The 20,063-nt window shown below is 39.7% G+C and overlaps 1 protein-coding gene across 1 annotated transcript in view; it reads right to left on the minus strand.

The window, feature by feature from the left end:
* The window catches only part of LOC145774883 (1-phosphatidylinositol 4,5-bisphosphate phosphodiesterase beta-1-like), a 208,413-nt gene that overhangs the window by 20,332 nt on the left and 168,018 nt on the right, over positions 1 to 20,063 (minus strand). The window contains exon 31 of the mRNA XM_082586214.1: positions 16,252 to 16,387. Within this exon, the coding sequence (XP_082442340.1) occupies positions 16,252 to 16,387 (136 nt within the window). The remainder of the gene's footprint in view (positions 1 to 16,251; positions 16,388 to 20,063) is intronic.

The following is a 20,063-nucleotide window of genomic DNA, read 5'->3' on the forward strand; positions in this document are numbered from 1 at the left end:
TTGAAAAGTAGGGATGCCATCATTCTCATCCCTTTTGTGTAAGCGATGGTGTGAGGCAAGATAGAGTATTAATCTTCAAATCTTATGTAGGCTACGGAATGTAATTATTTATTATTAGAATTCAATGGTCTTTCTTTTGGTTCCTGCACAGGCAATTATTTTCGTAGTCGTGTTGTATGCATGTTGAAGACGTATGTCATGTTGCATCAAGTATTCAGGGTCTTTTTTTAAGTTTGCTATTTCTACAAGTAAACATATTTAAAACTGTTAGTATTTCACTTAAGCTTTGAAAATTTGATTATTATTTTTACTACATACCGTACTTGTTCTGAGGACCTATGTAACAAATAATCAGTGGTCAACAGCCAATTTGCTTCTGAAACGAAAGAGGTCAATCTCGGTTAATTTGAGGTCGCTGATAACGAATACCAACTTAAAATTTTGTGATTAGCTCCAGTTTTTGAGATATGGCACCATGCCAAAATGTGCTTTACTTGCTGACGCAGAAAGCAGTGTGCGTTTTTCTATTGTAGCTTGCATCGGTCAGATAGAGTTGGGCACTTAAAGTTAATATACTTATTGAAAGGTAGATAACAAGTCTATTCATATTATTTTTATTCTGACATATGTTTGAGTTGGGTTGTTTGCTTGCTTCTTTTATAAAAACTTCATGTGTTTAGCCTTAACTGCTCTTTCTGCAGATGCCTCATAAATGCATAAATAAAGCATACAATATCTGCTACATTTGAGGTGAAATAACTTTTTCTTCTAAAAAGCGAAGTATAACGGCTGTGGTCAGGTAAGCATACCACTTGTATTTTGGATGCAAATTTGGCGATCAGGGCAAGAGTTGGGCCCCTCACATATGCTGTAAATTCTGTGGTGCAAATCTTCGGCAATGGCTAAACGGAAAAAGAAAATGTGTGCCCTTCGCTGTTCCTATGGTTTGGAGAGAACCTACTGACCACATTAGCGACTGCTACTTTCGCATGTCCCTCCCGGTTTGTAAAGGTTTGTCGAGAAAAAGGAAGCAGAGTATTCAATACCCAAATATTCCATCAGCAATTCGTCCAGTACCGCATGGAGAATTACTTCCTGTTCCTGAGGCACCTCAAGAATGAAGAGTAAGTGGTGGATTTCCAATGTCACAGGAATCATACGTAGAAACATTATCTTCCAAAGAACCACACCTTATAACTCAAAATGAATTGCACGATCTTATCCGGGATTTGGAACTACCCAAAGTTAAATCAGAACTTTTGGGCTCACTTCAGCAATGAAATCTGGCAGAAGACGTAAGGATATCCAAATACCGTGACCGTCAACAAGAGCTAGAATCATTTTTTGCAGAAGGTGATCTTGTAGCATGCAGCAAAATAAGTGAATTAATGGCAGCCTTGAATATTAGATATGATCCACCTGAATGGAGGTTGTTCATCGATTCATCTAAGACAAGTCTTATGGCCGTTTTACTGCATAATGGAAACACCATGCCTTCAATCCCAGTGGGTTACGCAGTTCATATGAAGGAGACATATGACAACATAAAGCAACTTCTAATATGCATAAAGTATGACCAACATCAATGGCAGCTGTGTGATGACTTAAAGGTAGTAGCTCTTGTCATGGGTCTGCAGCTAGGTTATACCAAGTACTGCAGTTTTCTTTGCGAATGGGATAGTCGAGCGAAAGATTCCCGCTAAATCGAGATAGACTGGCCTCTTCGTCAATCATTGACTCCAGGGGAGAAAAAACGTTCTACATCCACCACTTGTTGAATCAAATAAGATTTTTTTGCCACCGTTGCTCATGAAACTGGGTTTAGTGAAGAACTTCGTCAAGGCAATGGACAAAAAGCAGGAGCTAGTTTCATGTACCTCGAAAATAAAGGAAGGTGTGTTTATAAGTCCCTAGATAAGGCACCTTTTCGCAAGAGGGTGAATTTGATCAAGTGTTATTTGACAAAGAGAAAATTGCGTAGGAAGCGTTTAAGTTGCTGGCCACAAAATTCTTGGGGAACAAAAGAGCTGACAACTACACGGAATTGGTGTCCAATCTCATTAAAGCATAGAAATGCACGGGGTCCAATATGTCACTGAAGATAGGCTACCGGTACATCTTTTGGACTCGCACCTGCATTTTTTTCCACCAAACTGTGGAGAAGTTAGTGATGCGCATGATGAGCGATTTCACCAATGCATATCTACAATGGAAAAAAGGTACCAGGGAAAACAGAATCAATCAATGCTTGCTGACTTTTGCTGGATGATATCTAGGGATACTCCATTAACCGACCAACTGTATACAAGCGACAGGCCAAAAGGAGAAGAACAGATAAAATAGATTATAAATTTATATTTGAAAAGTGATAATTATTTGTTGCATGCTTTGTTGCAATATAAACGGATGCAATTACAGTACAAGGGTGACCCAAAAAAAAACGGGCCCGCGTACACTTTATGTCATATCTCCTTTTAGGGGTGTTCAATTTCGATTTTCGATTCGATTAAGGTGATATTCGAAATTCGTTTTTCGTATCGGACATATTCGAAAATATAGCCGCCCTTTCGGCTGAACGCGGTTGAAAGTAACGCAAGTGGCGCAAAATCTGTCTTGTCGCATTTTGCAAGCGAAAAAAGACTTCGACGCATGCGCATTGTCGATCACGTGACTATCACATTAGGGCGTGTTGATTTAATTTATTTTGGAACTTTGCTAGGGAACGTATATGAAAACATGTGTATAGATATCTATAATTGAAATCCAAAATTATTATTCGATTAAATAAGATTTAGCTTGATAAATTTAGGTTTATTTAAAATACAACAAATAAAAAAAAATTGTTTCGATTATGGTCATTTTTTAGTTATAAGTTCTTCAATTCCATATAAATATGACTTTAAATTGTTTCTAATTTGTTATAGTCTTCATTTAAAGATACTTTTTCAGCTTTCAAGATTTTTTTTTATATCAGATGCCAGGCGCGGATTTATGGGGGGGCAAGGGGTCTGCCCCCCCGAAATTTTGTGAGAAATTGTTGAAATTGTATGTTTCCGCATCAAATGGTTTGATATGCTTCTAAACACCTGATATTAGTCCCACGGCGGACTTAACTTATCCCGGGGGGAAATAATTTCTTGTTATTATTATGGTTGAAATGATCCATCGATCAGACTCCGTATTTTCTTTCATACAACTTCAGATACATTTCAATAGCAACATTTGTTGGAGCTGACTCAGCTGAAGCCACCGCTGAACCAAATTACGTCAGTTGAAACAATCTGAAACCTTGAACGGTTGTTTTATAGTTTTTTAGTTTTCATTATTTAATTTACAATTTCAATCAATTACCGTATATGCCTGCAAACATGCAAATATCCAATTGGTCATGGACACTGCATAGTGCATACAGGGTTTAAAACCAGATTTCAAGTTTACTTTTAAGATTAAAATATTTGCATTAACTTGTTGAAAATAAATTTAATAACGATGGCTTCTAAGAAGAGGACAAGTCAAGGGACTTTGACGGATATGAGCAAACTTATTGGAACAGGTCAAGAGATGTTGCCTTCTGAGCTTCCACTCTGCGATGTCTTCTGAGATATGGGCTACTGTTGAGAGAACGAAGCTGTGAGGATGTGAGAAACTACCCTCTATCTAATCTGGCAATGGACATATCCCCTGAATTATTGAAAAGATGGAGCCGAGCAAATTGTTGTTTTATATACCTAATTATTACGTGCCGACCCGCAATCTTAAAAAAGATTCATTTGAGCTGGGAATAGGCAAAAGATATATCTCTTGGAAGAGGAAAGATTCAAGTCAAAGAAGCATTTATTGCAAAGCTTGACAGGCTTCTTGATATCCTGAATTGTAAATGCAACATTGTTCCGTGTTCCGAGTTTGGTTGCTCAGCAGATATTGGTAAAATACAAATTCACATAATATGTACGTGGACGTGCCCAAAGGAAAAGAAGATTCCAGGGAAAGAGCTTGCTTTTATCAACGGCCAGAGAAATAAGATCGGATCAATTGGGTCACATCAGATTGCCTTGCCAGATATAGCCTACCTAAGCACAACAGGCAGGTCAAAAGACAGAAACGACAAGAAGATGAAAGAAAACTGATTGTGGAGGATTCTGAAACAATTAGGGAAGAGGTTTCAATATCATCTAACAAAACCATGTCCTCCGATGATGAAAATATTGATGATGTTAAATATGTGACATCAAGCCCAGAAATGCCAAGCAAATCTTGTAATAAATTACAATAGAATACATTAGAAATACATATTGTGGCTATGACGAGCATTAGATATGGTCTTGGGCTACATGCAGCGGCTGCTATGACCACTGCTGCCTTTATGGATAGGGGCTTAATCACACAAGAAGACAAGAGACTTGTAGTTGATCATAGTAAAGTCAAAAGAGCCCAATTAAAAGTCATGGCAACATTAAATGCATCTTCTTTGACGGCCGCCAAGACATGACAAAGGTTCTTATAAAAGCAGACAATTCAGACAGACAATTCCCGAGCATCATCAAAAAAGAGCACTATTCAGTATGCAGTGAACCAGGAAGAAGATATCTTTGTCATTTCACTCTTGTGAAAAAATCTTCCAACAAAAAACCTGCTGAAGTGATTGCAGATAATCTCATGGATTTTTTCGGTAATAAAGAGATTGAAAAAAGTCTGCAGGCAATTAGAAGCGATTCCACGAACGCTAATACTGGCTGGGCTGGTGGTGTTGTCCATTGGGTAGAAGTGAAGCTGAGACGCAAGCGGATAATATGGTTGATTTGTGCCCTCCACACCAACGAGTTACCCTTAAGGCATTTAATGAAAACAATCGATGGAAAGACCTAACAACAAAGGGACAGGTGACATTGGGAAGATGTTAGACATTGCCACAACGCGTGAAGTGGATACTTCATTTGTTAAACTTCCCATTGGAGAACCCCTTATTGGTTTATCTCAAAATGTTATATCTGATCTGTCTACTGATCAAACTTACGGATATAGAATTACCGAGGCCATTAAAACAGGAAAGCTTCCTGCTGATTTGGCTCTCCTTGAGCTTGGTCCTGTGAGCCATTCCAGGTGACTGACAACAGCAAATAGGGTTTGCAGCATATGGATCTCAATCCATGGCCTTGAAGGCAATACTCTTCATAATTTAAGAATGTTGGTAGAATTTATTGTCCGGGTATATTATCCCTGTTGGTTCAATATTAAACTTAAGTGCTCTTGGGTCGAAGGGCCATGTCACATTCTGCGCCAACTCCGGCTAGGCCGGATGCAAAATAAGACAGTAGTGGATGCTGTCATGCCAACCATCAAACCTTCAGCATGGTATGCATTCAGCGAAAACATCATCCAGGCTATTTTGTGCTCAGAAGACATTGAGGAGAGAAAAGCTGGAGTACAAAAGATTATAATTGAGCTAATCGACTGATCCGACAGGGTGTACGATCCACCTTTGACTTGCAAACTTACAATAGTGCAAGTAAAGTGCTTGATTAACAAACCTATGAAAGTTCCACAGTGGCCTTATCATGGTCAGTCAATAGAAAGGTGCTCTAAGCAAGTCACTGAGGCAGCTAGAAAAGTGTATATGCATGAAAGACGCAAGGGTTGCATCAGGGGCCAAGTAGCGAGTCGGCGCATGATGTCAAAGAATGAATCAAAACAAGACTTGATGAATCTTGTTGGTCAAGAAAATACCATTATTTTGTGTTTTATATTGTCGTTTTATCGTTGGTTATTGCTGTTGGTAATCCTTAATGTTAGTTGATTTGTTTTTGGTAGGCAACTTAATTTTGGTCTACATGTTTTTACATTACTTCATGGAAAAAATTACATTAACAAATTGCAATAGCATGCTTATCTTCATACTATAATACTAACGAGTATAATGTTAAATATTGAGAAACAACTGTAAAAATTTTCAAAAATGTGAATCTGGGAAAAAAATAGCTTGTGGAACCTGAAAAATGATCTTTAAAGGGAGAAAAACTTCCTAGCAATTAATAAACACCGTATTATTATGGAATTAAAGAACACATGTCTCATTAGAAATAATAATCGGGGAAAAAAATAAAATGTTTTTATATTTGTGTTTTTTTTATCACTATTTAAAACAAACAAAGATTTACCAAGCAAAACTTTGCTCAATCAAAAAAAAAAAATTGGATTTGGTTAATTCACGGCCATACACATATTTTTAAATAAGTTCCCATCTGAAATTCAAAAAAATCATTTTTCCTCTTTAAATTGACACACCTTACTATCACATGCTCTCGCGGGTCTAACGGCCAGTCCCGCACCAGGGATGCCAGGTTGGCATTTTTAATGCCAAATTTCTCTCAAGAATGAAGATAGCTAGGTTGTGCAATAGCAGAAAGTGTAGGCTGAGCTTTGTCGCAGTTTTATCTATTTTTACCGAATCCATAGGTGCCTAAGCCGTGTTGCAGGGCCATAGCCAGACCGCAGAGTAAGGGGGGGGGAAACTTTTTTTAGGGAGGGGGGCCGAAAAAACTCAAATGGGCAAAATCATTATAATTGTAGCTGTTGCTCGAGAATGTTGAGATTTTGTCAAGGGGGGGGGGGAGGCCCCCCTGGCTCCCGGCTGGCTACGGGCCTGCGTGGGGGCCAGGCCCCCACGCATATTTCTGTGTGGGGACAACTTTTTATGCTGTATTGATACATAAAATGATAGATGAACTAGCGATCGGCAGCAGGAAAACACTTTTTGAATGCAAACTGCAACAGCTTCGCGATAAATAATCACTAGAATGAGTTGCGATGCTACAATCCAACACCAGACAACAAAATCTGTCATTTTTACATTGATTTAATGTCTGCAGACGTTGAATCAATGTAAAAATGACTGATTTTGCTGCCTGGGACATAGGAAAAATCTACCATTTTGCGTCGATTCAATGTCATCAGATGTTGAATGCACCCAAAAACAACATAATTTGCTGCGTAGACGGAGCGTGCATTTAGCTTTATGCGCTTGCAAACATACTCGATGTCGCTTTCGAGTCGAAACCTCTGCACTCTGCAGTGAAATGTCGCGGCAGTGAAAATGAACTTGAAGTGTTTGGGATCCCAGCGACCTCGGCTCCAGCGGAGCGATCGTTTTCAAAAGCTGGCCTAACCGTCACGAAGCTGAGATCCCGACTGACGGGTGACCATGTTGATCAGCTTTTCATAAACACCAACATGGGCCTGGAGCTGTAGACGTTATTTTGTGTTCTTTTTTCGCAAATTTTTATGACTTTTTTTCGCGTTTTCTAGAGAATTTTCATGTCGTTTCTTTCAATAAACTCACATTTTGCAGTGTGGTGAATAGTTGTGATATTCGAAATCGAAATTCGGAAATCGAAAATAAATTGAATTTCGAATATTCAAATAATCGAAATTGAACACCCCTATCTCCTTTATTTATTCACCGATTGCCCTTATTTTATAGGACATGCCAGAATCAACGACCGTGAGTATATCAAGACCCCAGTGCGAGCTGGGACAAAGAATACACTGTGTTAAATTTTACTACAAAACAAGCTCAATTAAGAAAACCCAGCACAGTTTCATGCATCAGTTCGAATGTGAAAAGGCTCCATCCAAAAGCAGAATTCAGAACTGGGTGGACCACTTCGAGAAGTATGGGACTGTGGAGAACCTCAACGCTGCCAGTGAGAACCGTCCAGGCCACTCGGGACGTCCCAAGCAGCGGACAGCCGAGCTGGTCGAAAGTGTGAGGGAGTCTCTCCAGCAGAGTCCGAAACGCTCTGTGCGTAAATGAAGTCAGTCTCTCGGTATGTCCCGTGAGACTTGCAGGAGAGTGCTGGTGAACGATATCAGGGCTTACCCATACAGAATACAGACCCTTACAGCCTCAGACAAGAAGCAGAGGAGCGCTATGGCAGTCAAGATGCTCGAGAAGATCGAGGAGAAACCAGGTTTCCTTAACCTCTATTGGACCTCAGATAAAGCCCACTTCCATCTTGACGGAAAGGCGAACTCCAAGACAAATGTCTTCTGGGGGGTCTTCCAGACCCACTAAAGTAGCCACCAAGCCCGTGCCCTCTACTAAGTGCACGGTGTGGGTTGCAATCTCGGCCAGAGGCATCATCGGACCAATCTTCATCAAAGAATCTGGCGCAGCAGTGACAGTCACCAAGGAGCGGTATGTGGAGGTCTTCAAAACCTTCAAGAGTGAGCTCCAGACCCTCTACCCGTCGCTCATGAGCAAGTTCTGGTTCCAGCAAGACGGGGCAAGTTCTCACACCTCAAACCTGTCCCGAGATTGGCTGAAAGAGAACTTCGGATGCCGAGTGATTAGTCTCAAGACTGATTTTGAGTGGGCACCCCATAGCCCGGACCTAAGCCCCCAGATTTTTTCCTTTGGGGCTATCTTAAGGACAGAGTGTACGCAGGGAAACCCAGAACCATCACGGAACTCAATGAAGCCATCAGGGAGGACATGAGAGCCATTCCCAAGTCAGTCTGTAAGAACGTCATGGACAACTTCGTGCTGAGCTTCAAGAAATGCACGGTGGTAAATGGAGGCCATCTAGAACACATGCTGTAGAACGGAGAAAAAAAGGTCAAAGACCCTAGTGTTTTGATGTGATGTTTTGAACATAATAAACTAGTCATAACCAAAGTTTCATTTCATTCGGACAAAACACTAAGAAACGGGGCCTAATTAGAGTTGGGGCCCGTTTTTTTGGTCACCCTGTATTATACTGTTTGTAGGTTGTTACTATTGGGTTCAATAAAGTGCACCAAGGCTTGCCATATGTAGATCCACATACAAAAATGAAAAAAGTTTTTATCTTTTAAACTAGAGCTAATCAGCAATATTTTAACCGACAATTTTGGATTCAGCGTCCAAACATGCATAAGAATCAGCTGTTTTCTTATCGGAAGCAAAAAACTTTTGAAAAATTGTTAAACAGTGTATAATTAGCGCTACATAATTGTGCAGAACTTGAAATTTACTAGTGAAAGAAAAATTTAGGTCGTACATATTTTTATTAATGCATTGTCAATTGAAATTTTGAGAGGACTCGAAGTTTTGGTTTGGTATAGAGCCCCTACTATGCTCTCAGCGGCCCTGCCAAGACGTATTTGTTTTTTCATAATGTGCACTGAGTAAACAAGATCAGGAACAATCTACTGAATAGTATAAAATGTATATTTCCTCCGTTTACGTTAATGTTGATGATATGGCAAATACTACTTATGATAGAAGTTCCAACTGGCACTCATGAAGATCAAAAACTCTCATTTAAGTTAAAGAAAGCTCACAATTATCGTACAAAGCTTAAAATACTTGTTACTTATAAAAAAAAAGTTTCTCTACCTCTTACGATGTTTTCTGAAAGAAATTTAGTTGTGAAAAACTACATTGTTTAGATAATTTCAGTCAGCCTGTTAATAAAATGCTGCAAAATGTGACAAATCTGGCACTATTTGTATTTCGCCATGGGTATATCAAATTAAATGTTAAGGTACAACCAGCAAATATAAAACAATAGACTGAGTTTTGCTTTTAGTAGCATGATCGTTGGTTACTTCACAATGTACATTTTAACGACCTGTTTTAGCCTGATGCTGCGAGTTCGCTGTTGTAATAGCGAATTACACTAGCTTTTGGAACGTCATAGCTTCGTAACGTAACGTCATAACAGTAACACATGAATAGAGAACTGTGTTCCGAAAGCTAGTGCAATTCTCTATTACCACAGCGACCTCGCAGCATCAGGCTAAAACAGGTCGTTAAAACCTACATTATGAAGTAAATATAAAAGATTGAATGAGTTTCGCTTTTAGCAGCGTGATCGTTGCTTACTTCACAGTGTAGATTCAAACGATCTGTTATAGCCTGATGCTGCGGGTTCTTTTTGGCCATATCAAATTACACTAGCTTTCGGAACACAGTTCCCTAGTCATGTGCTATGACGAATGGTGTTGAAGTCAGTGAGTGGTTTTTTAAAGTAGCTCTTTGTTTTAGCTTGAGGCTGCCGGCTGTTGAGTTTCTGTGCTGTGAGGTTTTGTTGGATCAGTTGATTAGTAGATTAGGTGACGTAGTTCTTCCCTTTCGGCGCGGTTGTTGATTTTAGGATTTTGTTTGCTAATGAATATGGCCTCTTTGAAACGTAATTGTACCGCGTCATTTTCTCTTCCAATAATTTTAAATTCAAAGTCTGCTTGGCATTGTTGTTGGTGATCAAATACCGAACTTTTATCCGAGCTGAGATGTTCTTTGAGGCGGAAATGGAGTGGGCGGATCGTGCTGCCTATGTAGCTTTCTTTGCATTTTTTTTTTTTTTTTTTTTAACCGGAGACTACCAAAGGACCAATCGCATAACATGACCACGACAAACAATCAAGGGACATCCCTTCCTGTCACTGACCTATCAAATTCCCTCAACGACCAAGAACGAACCCTGCTCATGAAAGGACCGAAATTTGCCATCAAGAAGCAACCAGACGAACGAACCATACTGAGCATCACAACGTCCTTCTGTAAACTGGCATACCAAGCCCGATGGAGAGAATACACTGAAAATAAGCACCGATCTACCAATGGCGACGACGATCCATCGACAAGAATACCACGGTTCCCTCGCAACGATGACCTTCACAAACCACCGCAAGCGAGTGAAGAACTAGAACACAAGCTACGAATTGCGTCAATCAAGATCCAAGACATTCTGAAAACATCTTCCGCCACCAACACACGTAGTAACCTCTCAAAGAAGGACTTTTCGACCATCAAAAGCTTAAAAGCCAAGGACATGACCTATCTTCCCAGCGACAAGGGCGGTGAATTTTGCATCATCGAAACAGAACACTACGAAGCAGCAGCCCAACAACACCTGAGCGACCCAAAACTATACAAAACCTCAAGGATCACAAAAGCGCAAACCATCGAACGAAAGCTTAACAGCACGTGGAGGACCATAGCCACCAGAGCTCAACTACCACATCACGTGACCAGATCTTACATCACCAACAACTCAAGTATGCCACGATTCTACCACCTGATCAAGACTCACAAAGAAGGACTTGATATCAAGATCCGTCCAATTGTCTCAAGTACAAACGGACCAGCCGCCAAACTGTCACACCTAGTCTGCACCCTGCTCAACCCCCTATTGAAAGACGTTCCGCACACCTTACAAACAGTCAAGAACTCCTCAACCAACTCAGAGACATGCCACGAGATACCCTGATAAAATTCAACTTCCCTTTCAGCCTGGATGTGACAGCAATGTACACCTCCATCCCCCCAAAGGAAGCAATCAACAACGTAAACCAAAAACTATCGACAGGAAGAACACAAATCTGCAGTCCGTTCCACCGTGAAGAGATCAGTTCCCTCCTCGAGATTATCCTTCAGAACAATGTCTTAACATTCAAGGAGAAGTTCTATAGCCAAGTTGACGGCCTACCAATGGGAAACGCCGTATCTGGAGTCCTCGCCATCCTCTTCATGGACACCCTTGAAAAGCAAACATTGCGGAACCTGACAAACCTCACCCTCTACAGACGATACGTTGACGACACATTCTTGCTGACAGTCAACAATAAGGAAGCCTTAGCTATCCAAAATGCTCTCAACCAAGCGCACCCGGCCATCAACTTTGAAATAGAATTACCAACAGCAGACAACACCATCTCACTTCTGGACTTCACCATAAAAATCGACAAAGACGGCACAGTCCACCACGAGTTCTACCAGAAAAAAGCAAAGGCAAAACTACTCCCACACTTCGACTCGGCCCTACCCACAAGCACTAAGAAGACCATACTCTTAAACGAAATACAGAGAAGAAGGGATAGATGTTCTTCACCCAATAAAGCAGCACCACACCTGACTGAATTCAAAAAGACAATCAGGGAAAACGGATACCCCAAAGACTTCCTTAAACAACCACCCAGACGACGACGACACCGACAAAGCAAACAACCCTCCCCTCAGACATCATACAACCCAATACATTTCGAATTTCCTTATATGAGCGACGACGCGGACCGTAAAATAAAGAAAATCTTCAAAGACCTGGACTTACCAGTCCGCCTCTTTCGGCGCTCCCGAACCCTCCGAAACGCACTTAAAAAACCACAAAAACCCGAACCCTATCGGATGCAAAACTGCCAACTACGGAACGACAACATGTGCAACACCAAGAACTGTGTCTATAAGATTATATGTAAAAAAAAAAAAATGCAAAGAAAGCTACATAGGCAGCACGATCCGCCCACTCCATTCCCGCCTCAAAGAACATCTCAGCTCGGATAAAAGTTCGGTATTTGATCACCAACAACAATGCCAAGCAGACTTTGAATTTAAAATTATTGGAAGAGAAAATGACGCGGTACAATTACGTTTCAAAGAGGCCATATTCATTAGCAAACAAAATCCTAAAATCAACAACCGCGCCGAAAGGGAAGAACTACGTCACCTAATCTACTAATCAACTGATCCAACAAAACCTCACAGCACAGAAACTCAACAGCCGGCAGCCTCAAGCTAAAACAAAGAGCTACTTTAAAAAACCACTCACTGACTTCAACACCATTCGTCATAGCACATGACTAGGGAACTGTGTTCCGAAAGCTAGTGTAATTTGATATTGCCAAAAAGAACCCGCAGCATCAGGCTATAACAGATCGTTTGAATCTACACTGTGAAGTAAATATAAAAGAATTTCACGTATATGAATTGCAGACTTAGAAAACGAGTATTGAAAACTTGTAGGTTTAATGTTTTTTTAATTCAGTAACATATTATTTAACTTACTTCCTTATTTTAACTTATTTTCCTCAAAGCGACTTTTGTAACATTTTACTCTACAAACCAATCTCCAATATTACTCCACAAGCAGAAATCTATAGCAACATTCACGATGCTTTGGATTTAATATTTATGTTGTCTAAAAAGAACAACTTTCATAGTCTAGCTGAAGATAAGTTGGCGAGAGGTGATATTGGAAATGGCAACAACTAGCCATGCGCATTCCCAGACAGTAAATTAATCATTTTTTTACAATGCATACGTTGAATCATTGCAAAAAATACTGATTTGCTGGCTGGATTGTTCCATTTCGAAACTACACGGCCACTTGCATGCCATAAAGGTTTTCATTTAGATTAAAGAGGATTCCGTTTTTACAACACTGAGTGGCGCCCCTTCGACTGTGGTCATTGATTTCACTCATGATTATGAACAGTACGCTGCTCTAGAAAGAAATGTCTACGACCCTTAAGGCTATGGCCTGTTGAACTGAACTATGACAATTGACATAAGCACAATTCATTTTCTCTCTGACAAAAGCGTCCACAGTGACAGTGGTAGATACATCGGGTCTGCTACTATTCGGCGAGTCCGATTCGGCGAGTCCGATTCGACTAGTCCGATTCGGCGAGTTCCCTATTCGGCGAGAGCCTTTTTCGGCGAGTGCCCTATTCGGCGAGTTTTTGAAATTTTTGAAAAGAAATTATTGGGTACCGTAGCCTAATTATAATTGCCGTTTTTACATTGTTTTAACGTCGCTAAACGTTGAAATCGTGCAGAAAGGAATAAAAATAAAATGTTTGAACTATTAAATTAAAATTCGTCATGTCAATTCAGTTGTTTTTATTTCTGACCATCATATGAAAAACAATACATGTCAACATAGCAAAGGTAGAAGCGACAAAACGCGAACGTTAAAACGTGCTTGTGACCGAAGTAAGTTATTGAGTTGAAAGAAATTTGGCACGAAAATGTTACAAAAAAAAATCATGTTTATGTCTATAAGTTAGTACTTTTGAATAGTTAAAATGATTAGTTTGGATCAACAAATGTGTGGCCTGCAGCTTGGATTGAAAGGAAATTATCGGGTACCGTAGCCTAGTTATCCCGACCAGCAAAAATTTGTTCCAAAAACACAGTTCATTTTTACATTGTAGTAACAGAATGATAAGGCTAAACAAATGTGTGGCCTATCGTGTTAACGTCGCTAAACGTTGAAATCGTATAGAAAAGGGAGCTTTTGCTGACTAGGATACTTTGAAACTTTCACAGAAGCCTTTCGATTTGTTCCAAGAACCCAGTTAGCCTAACAGTTCATTTTTACATTGTAGTAACAGAATGAAAAGGCTAACCAAATGTGTGGCCTACAGCTTGGATTGAAAGGAAATTATCGGGTACCGTAGCCTAGTTATCCCGACCAGCAAAAATTGCCGTTTTTACATCGTTTTAACGTCGCTAAATGTTGAAATCGTGTAGAAAAGAGAACTTTGCTGACTAGGATACGTTGTGTTGTAAAATTACGTTTAGTCTACATTATGTTCCTACGTTCTGGTTTCCTTGCCTAGAGCGCTTCACGTTGATTGTTTTCTCAGTACGCGCTCAGTTCTCAGTTTTCTCATTGTGTGAAACAGACCTACTTTGTTCGCTTTATATTTATGGTTTGTGTTTTGTAGGTACACTTCGTTTCTTAGTTTTTTAAAACTCAATAAATGGATGTTACACGTTGAAGCTGAGAAACATTCACAGAAGCCCTAAGATTTGTTCCAAAAACCCATTTAGCATAACATTTGATTTGTACATTGATTCAACGTCTGAATACATTATCTTAAAAATGCAACGTATCGTAGGGCTTCTGTGAATGTTTCTCAGTTTCAACGTATCCTAGTCAGCAAAGTTCTCTTTTCTATACGATTTCAACGTTTAGCGACGTTAAAACGATAGGCCACACATTTGGTTAGCCTTTTCATTCTGTTACTACAATGTAAAAATGAACTGTTAGGCTAACTGGGTTCTTGGAATAAATTTTTGCTGGTCGGGATAACTAGGCTACGGTACCCGATAATTTCCTTTCAATCTAAGCTGTAGGTCACACATTTGTTGATCCAAACTAATCATTTTAACTATTCAAAAGTACTAACTTATAGACATAAACATGATTTTTTTTTGTAACATTTTCTTGGTTTTATTTTTTTTTCATATCTTAAATTTTTCTGAAGGTGTTGCGACCGTGCCAAATTTTTTTCAACTCAATAACTTACTTCGGTCACAAGCACGTTTTAACGTTCGCGTTTTGTCGCTTCTACCTTTTTCTACACCTTTGCTATGTTGACGTGAATTGTTTTTGATATCATGATCAGAAATAAAAACAACTGAACTGACATGACGAATTCAAGCACGTTTTAACGTTCGCTTTTGTCGCTTCTACCTTTGCTATGTTGACGTGTATTGTTTTTGATAGGATGGTCAAAAATAAAAATAACTGAACTGACATGACGAATTTTAATTTAATAGTTCAAACATTTTATTTTTATTCCTTTCTGCACGATTTCAACGTTTAGCGACGTTAAAACGATGTAAAAACGGCAATTGTAATTAGGCTACGGTACCCGATAATTTCCTTTTAAAAATTTCAAAAACTCGCCGAATAGGGCACTCGCCGAAAAAGGCTCTCGCCGAATAGGGAACTCGCCGAATCGGACTAGTCGAATCGGACTCGCCGAATCGGACTCGCCGAAACGGGCCATTCCGAGATACATCAGCACACCTTGTTGGTTTAAACAAAACCATGGAGAATATTTTTAAAAAACAAAAGACGAATAATATAAACTTGTGATGCACGTGGTAAGTAAAATGATTTAAAAACAAGTAAAATGAAGTTTGCAAATACCAAACCATTCATATGATTAATTATTTAGAGTTCAAAACTAAAATTGATTTTAAAACATCACAAACATAAAAGTATAAATGACCATTTGAAGATTCATTATCGCAAAAACAATTCATTACCCCTGTCGAAAAATAATCACAATCAAGTGCATAGTTGTCAAATAATAAACAGCAGATATTGCTTTCATCATTTAAGTCTTTTTTATATATTTATTTCCCATATGAATTAACAATGATAAATAGGTAAATCTATGCGCTTGTACGACACGTAGAATGAGCTTTATAGCTGAGTATTCGCTTACACCAGTTGGATGAACAGAAAGTGGTTTAAAAATAAGTGGTCTAATAAAAATGGTTTCACATTTCTTCAGGTACAGTTAACCCACACATTTATTTAAAAGGGTCATGTTTCTGTGACTACACTTTGCTATGAGATTTCTGTAATTTCGTTTGTTGTAAATACCCATGTTCTACACAAAAGTCAACAGAAACTATCGAACAACATCATTTGGCAAACAAAAGGAGCTACAAATATGTGTCATATTCACCATCTGAAAGTGGATCACAGGGACCTGCAGCATTGTTAGAGAAGATACTCCGAGATAAGTCCGTGCATCTCGAATCATAAACGGAAGACACATTCTTCACGTGTTGCTTATACTCCTCTGCAATGTGTTCCTGCCTCTGCACGAAGAAAAAAACATTTACGTATCTAACATTACACACGGATTCTGTAGTGCCGATGAAAGAGGTGCCGCTGAAACAGAGAGCGCTAAAACAGAGACCACTAGGTGCCGCTGAAACAGAGAGCAGTTTCCATGAACATGTTGCTCAAATGCACATTTTGCAGATCATTGTACATAAATAAGTAAATGCAAATTCATAGTAAATTTTCCAAAAAAAAAAAAACATCAACAAGTTTAGAACGAGAAAAGTATATTTAGTCATTATATATTCCGGATCGCCAAATCATCCGAACAATGCCCAGCTTCAAAGACATACATGGAAAAATCTTGTGATCATGACTTCAGTGACTGTCGTAGAGCCTTCTTTTTTGCCTTAAAGCAATCCTCGATGCCTTCGGTCAAGAGTGTGATCTGATCTACAGTAGATTTTCCACCCAGAAACCTAGCTTGCTCTTTTGGGAGGAGTGGGTGGATGATCATAATTGTATTGACGTATTATCTAATATAATATCGAACATAGTATTAAATATCGAACGATAGCTCCTTGGGTCCTCTGGCGGCTTGGGATCGCAACAACTAAAACAGCAAAGCTCCTCTAAATTTTTGGGATTGTGAGGTGGTGCAAGCAGGAAGAAGGGAATCTACGTAACTAGGACTTGAGGGCAGGGCCAGCATGGAGCACAAGCTCAGGGCAGATCTTATCCAGCCCTGGAGACTTGTGTGGTTTCACTAGGCGGAGGGTGGTGGTGCTCCACTGGGGTGAAACCTTCGGAGATTGTTTCTTCTTGTGGTGTTTCCACTCGCCACAGGACAGACACCTCCTTGGCAACAAAGCGGGATGCCTTGCGGTCCTTTGTCTTGTAGACCCCGTTCAGCACAACTGGGAAGTGATGGTATTTTCAGAAATGGGGCACTGGCGAGGGGAGTTTGCTGTGCGCCAGTGAGGGTGTTGATGATGCTCCATGCTTTGTGGCTTGAGTGTGAGAAGTCGATGGTTTGGATGGCTTCGTTCCATCACTCAACCTGTTTTGTGTTCAGTCGCTGAAGTAATCTGGTGACGGTAGTGCTAGTAGCAGTACCAGGTGTGGCGTTTAGGTAGGAGCGATAAAGAGTTTCACACTCAGAGTCCAAGGATGGTGTGTAGCTAGTTCGACGGCCACGAGGTATTGTGGCATTTGCTGCAGAAGTCCTGGTATGCCTTGTCTACGTTGCACGTGTCAGGTGATGGTAACTTTGCAGTAGACTCATTGGTCAAATTAAATCCTGTAATCTGCACTGGTGTGTGCTGTGCAAGTGGTTTGCAGCATCAGAGTCTTTTGATTGTCAGGTTTGTGTTCTGCAATTCTTGTGCATAGATTACGTTTTGTTTCTACAATGTAACTTGCTCCACACAAACAAGATCGTTGGCAGACGACATCGAAGCTTGATAACTTGGATTGGCGGTCTTTAAAATTAAAACATTTTGAAAGATCTATGATTTTGTGGACGAACGAATAGATATTTTTTCTTAGGTAAAGTTAAATGTTGCAGTTCTTTTCAGATTTGATATGGTGTGTCTCGGAGAAATGGCAGCTTGAAGATTAAGAAGCGAGTTTGATCTTTAGATAAATTTTGGTTGGACGAAATGATGTTTTCTAAACTTCGAATCGTTTGTTAGCTGAACATGTGTTTAGCATCTACAGTCTACACTTTAGGATTTTAATTTTTTGATTAAATGTAATAACCCTTTTTGGAATTATTTAAGTAGTCAATGCACTCACAGAATTTATTTTGAAACTCATTTAACTTATTTTTGGGATGTTCGTATACCACACCAACTGTGCATTGCCTATTATTTGATACGGTTATACCCACCCAGAGATCTTCACATTCCTGTAAGTTCAAAACAAAGTATTTAATCTGATTATATTTTGAATTGCTTATGTAAAGTCCGACACCACCATTCTACTGACTGCTACGCCACTAAATGCGTATTCAAACATGGACACTCAAATCTACCAAGCACTTGGCGGTACAGACCGTATAACCGATGTTCCAAGACTAGCCACCGGCTTCTGGCGTATGAGCGCTTGGGACGGGCTAGTAGCCCTGATGGAGGAAATGCCATCTAAACATGTCTGTTGGTTTACATTGGGTTAGAGATTTGCAACTTTGAGAGTGATCAATATCTAAGATCAGTGAAGGAAATTTGTAAACGAACCTTTTCTCTGGCAGCTGTAAAATTATTGGAGTTGGCATTGGAGAGGGCATTCAGCTGTAAAATCCTGCTTCAAATGCATAAAATAATGTCAGTTTTGAATAGTACAGATCAGAGCGGGCCACTTCCGGATCTTCGAAGGTCGATTAGGAGGGCACATCGGCAGCCCCGGACTGATGTGACAGGAGCGAACAGGGGTTTATCCCAGCAGCTTCGGACTGGGATACGATTTGCGAACAGTGGAAGACTGATAGAAAAGAGAGAAGCTAAACTGCACATTGGAACTTTAAATGTCGGAATCATGCGGGAAGAGCAAGCGAAATTATGGAGACTTTGACACGCAGTGGCATTGAAAACCGTTGTGTTCAAGAACTCGATGGAGAGGAGAATCCGCGAGATTTAGTAAAGAAAAGAATGATAAATGCAAGCTTTTCTGGATAGGTGAAGAAGATGGTTTTGATGGTGTGGGGATCCTTGTACCAGAAGAACTGGTCGACAAAGTTTTGTCTCCTGTATCTCGCGTTTGCAGCCAAGTAATTTTTTTTATGATTCTAAATGAACACAATGTTATAATAATGTTCAGTGGAACTGGTTATGCTCCTCAAGTTGGTCTTTCTCAAAAAGAGAAAGACAGTTTTTATGACATGCTCTTAAGTAAGCTTACTGCTGTCCCTGACAATGAACTGCTTCTGGTAGGGTAGTAATTTTAATTGTCATGTTGGTAAATCTGCAAATGGGTTTGAGAGTGTCCTTGTTGGCTTTGGATTCAGTACAAGAAATATTGAAGGTGATAGACTGTTGGGCATATGTGTTGCTCTCAATCTTTCTGTGACAAAATACATTCTTTGAGAAAGCTGTTTCGCGGCTGAAAACTTATAAGTCTGGGTCTATAACTACTCAGGTTGATTACATTCTGGTGAGAAGGTCTAACCCAAAATTAGTAAGGAATGCTAAAGTTATTAGAAGTGGAGAACGCACATCTCAACACAAACTGATGGTATGTGGCATTATCTTTTACAATTATGCAATTCCGTAATTACAAAACAAAGTTCAATGCAAGAATCAACTCGCTGGCTGAGAGCTAGAAGGGCCACAAAGACTGCAGTCAGTTGGTTTATAGGGAATATTGTCCTATGTTAAAGTGTCTACCGTTCAATACAACCTATCTGCTGCAGCGATCTACATATCACATATATGCCATCGATAACGCAATTCACTCTCATTTTAACATACAACTAATGATTTATCGTCTAAAATTACTAAAAAATCCTAGTTTCACTTATAAAAAAAATTCCCTTACCAGGCGCTCTTCGGACTTCAAGCACAAGCGTTAAAATCAAGTCAATTATTTATATGATAACAATACCACAAAACTGGCTCAAAATCACACAAAAAGACTATATCATTAACTACTATATAAACCAGTGGTTCCCAAACTTTTTCAGTTTGTGGAACACTATAAAAATTATAAATCGCA

This window comes from Aplidium turbinatum, chromosome 7, assembly GCF_918807975.1.
Source record: "Aplidium turbinatum chromosome 7, kaAplTurb1.1, whole genome shotgun sequence".
Taxonomy (NCBI): domain Eukaryota; kingdom Metazoa; phylum Chordata; class Ascidiacea; order Aplousobranchia; family Polyclinidae; genus Aplidium; species Aplidium turbinatum.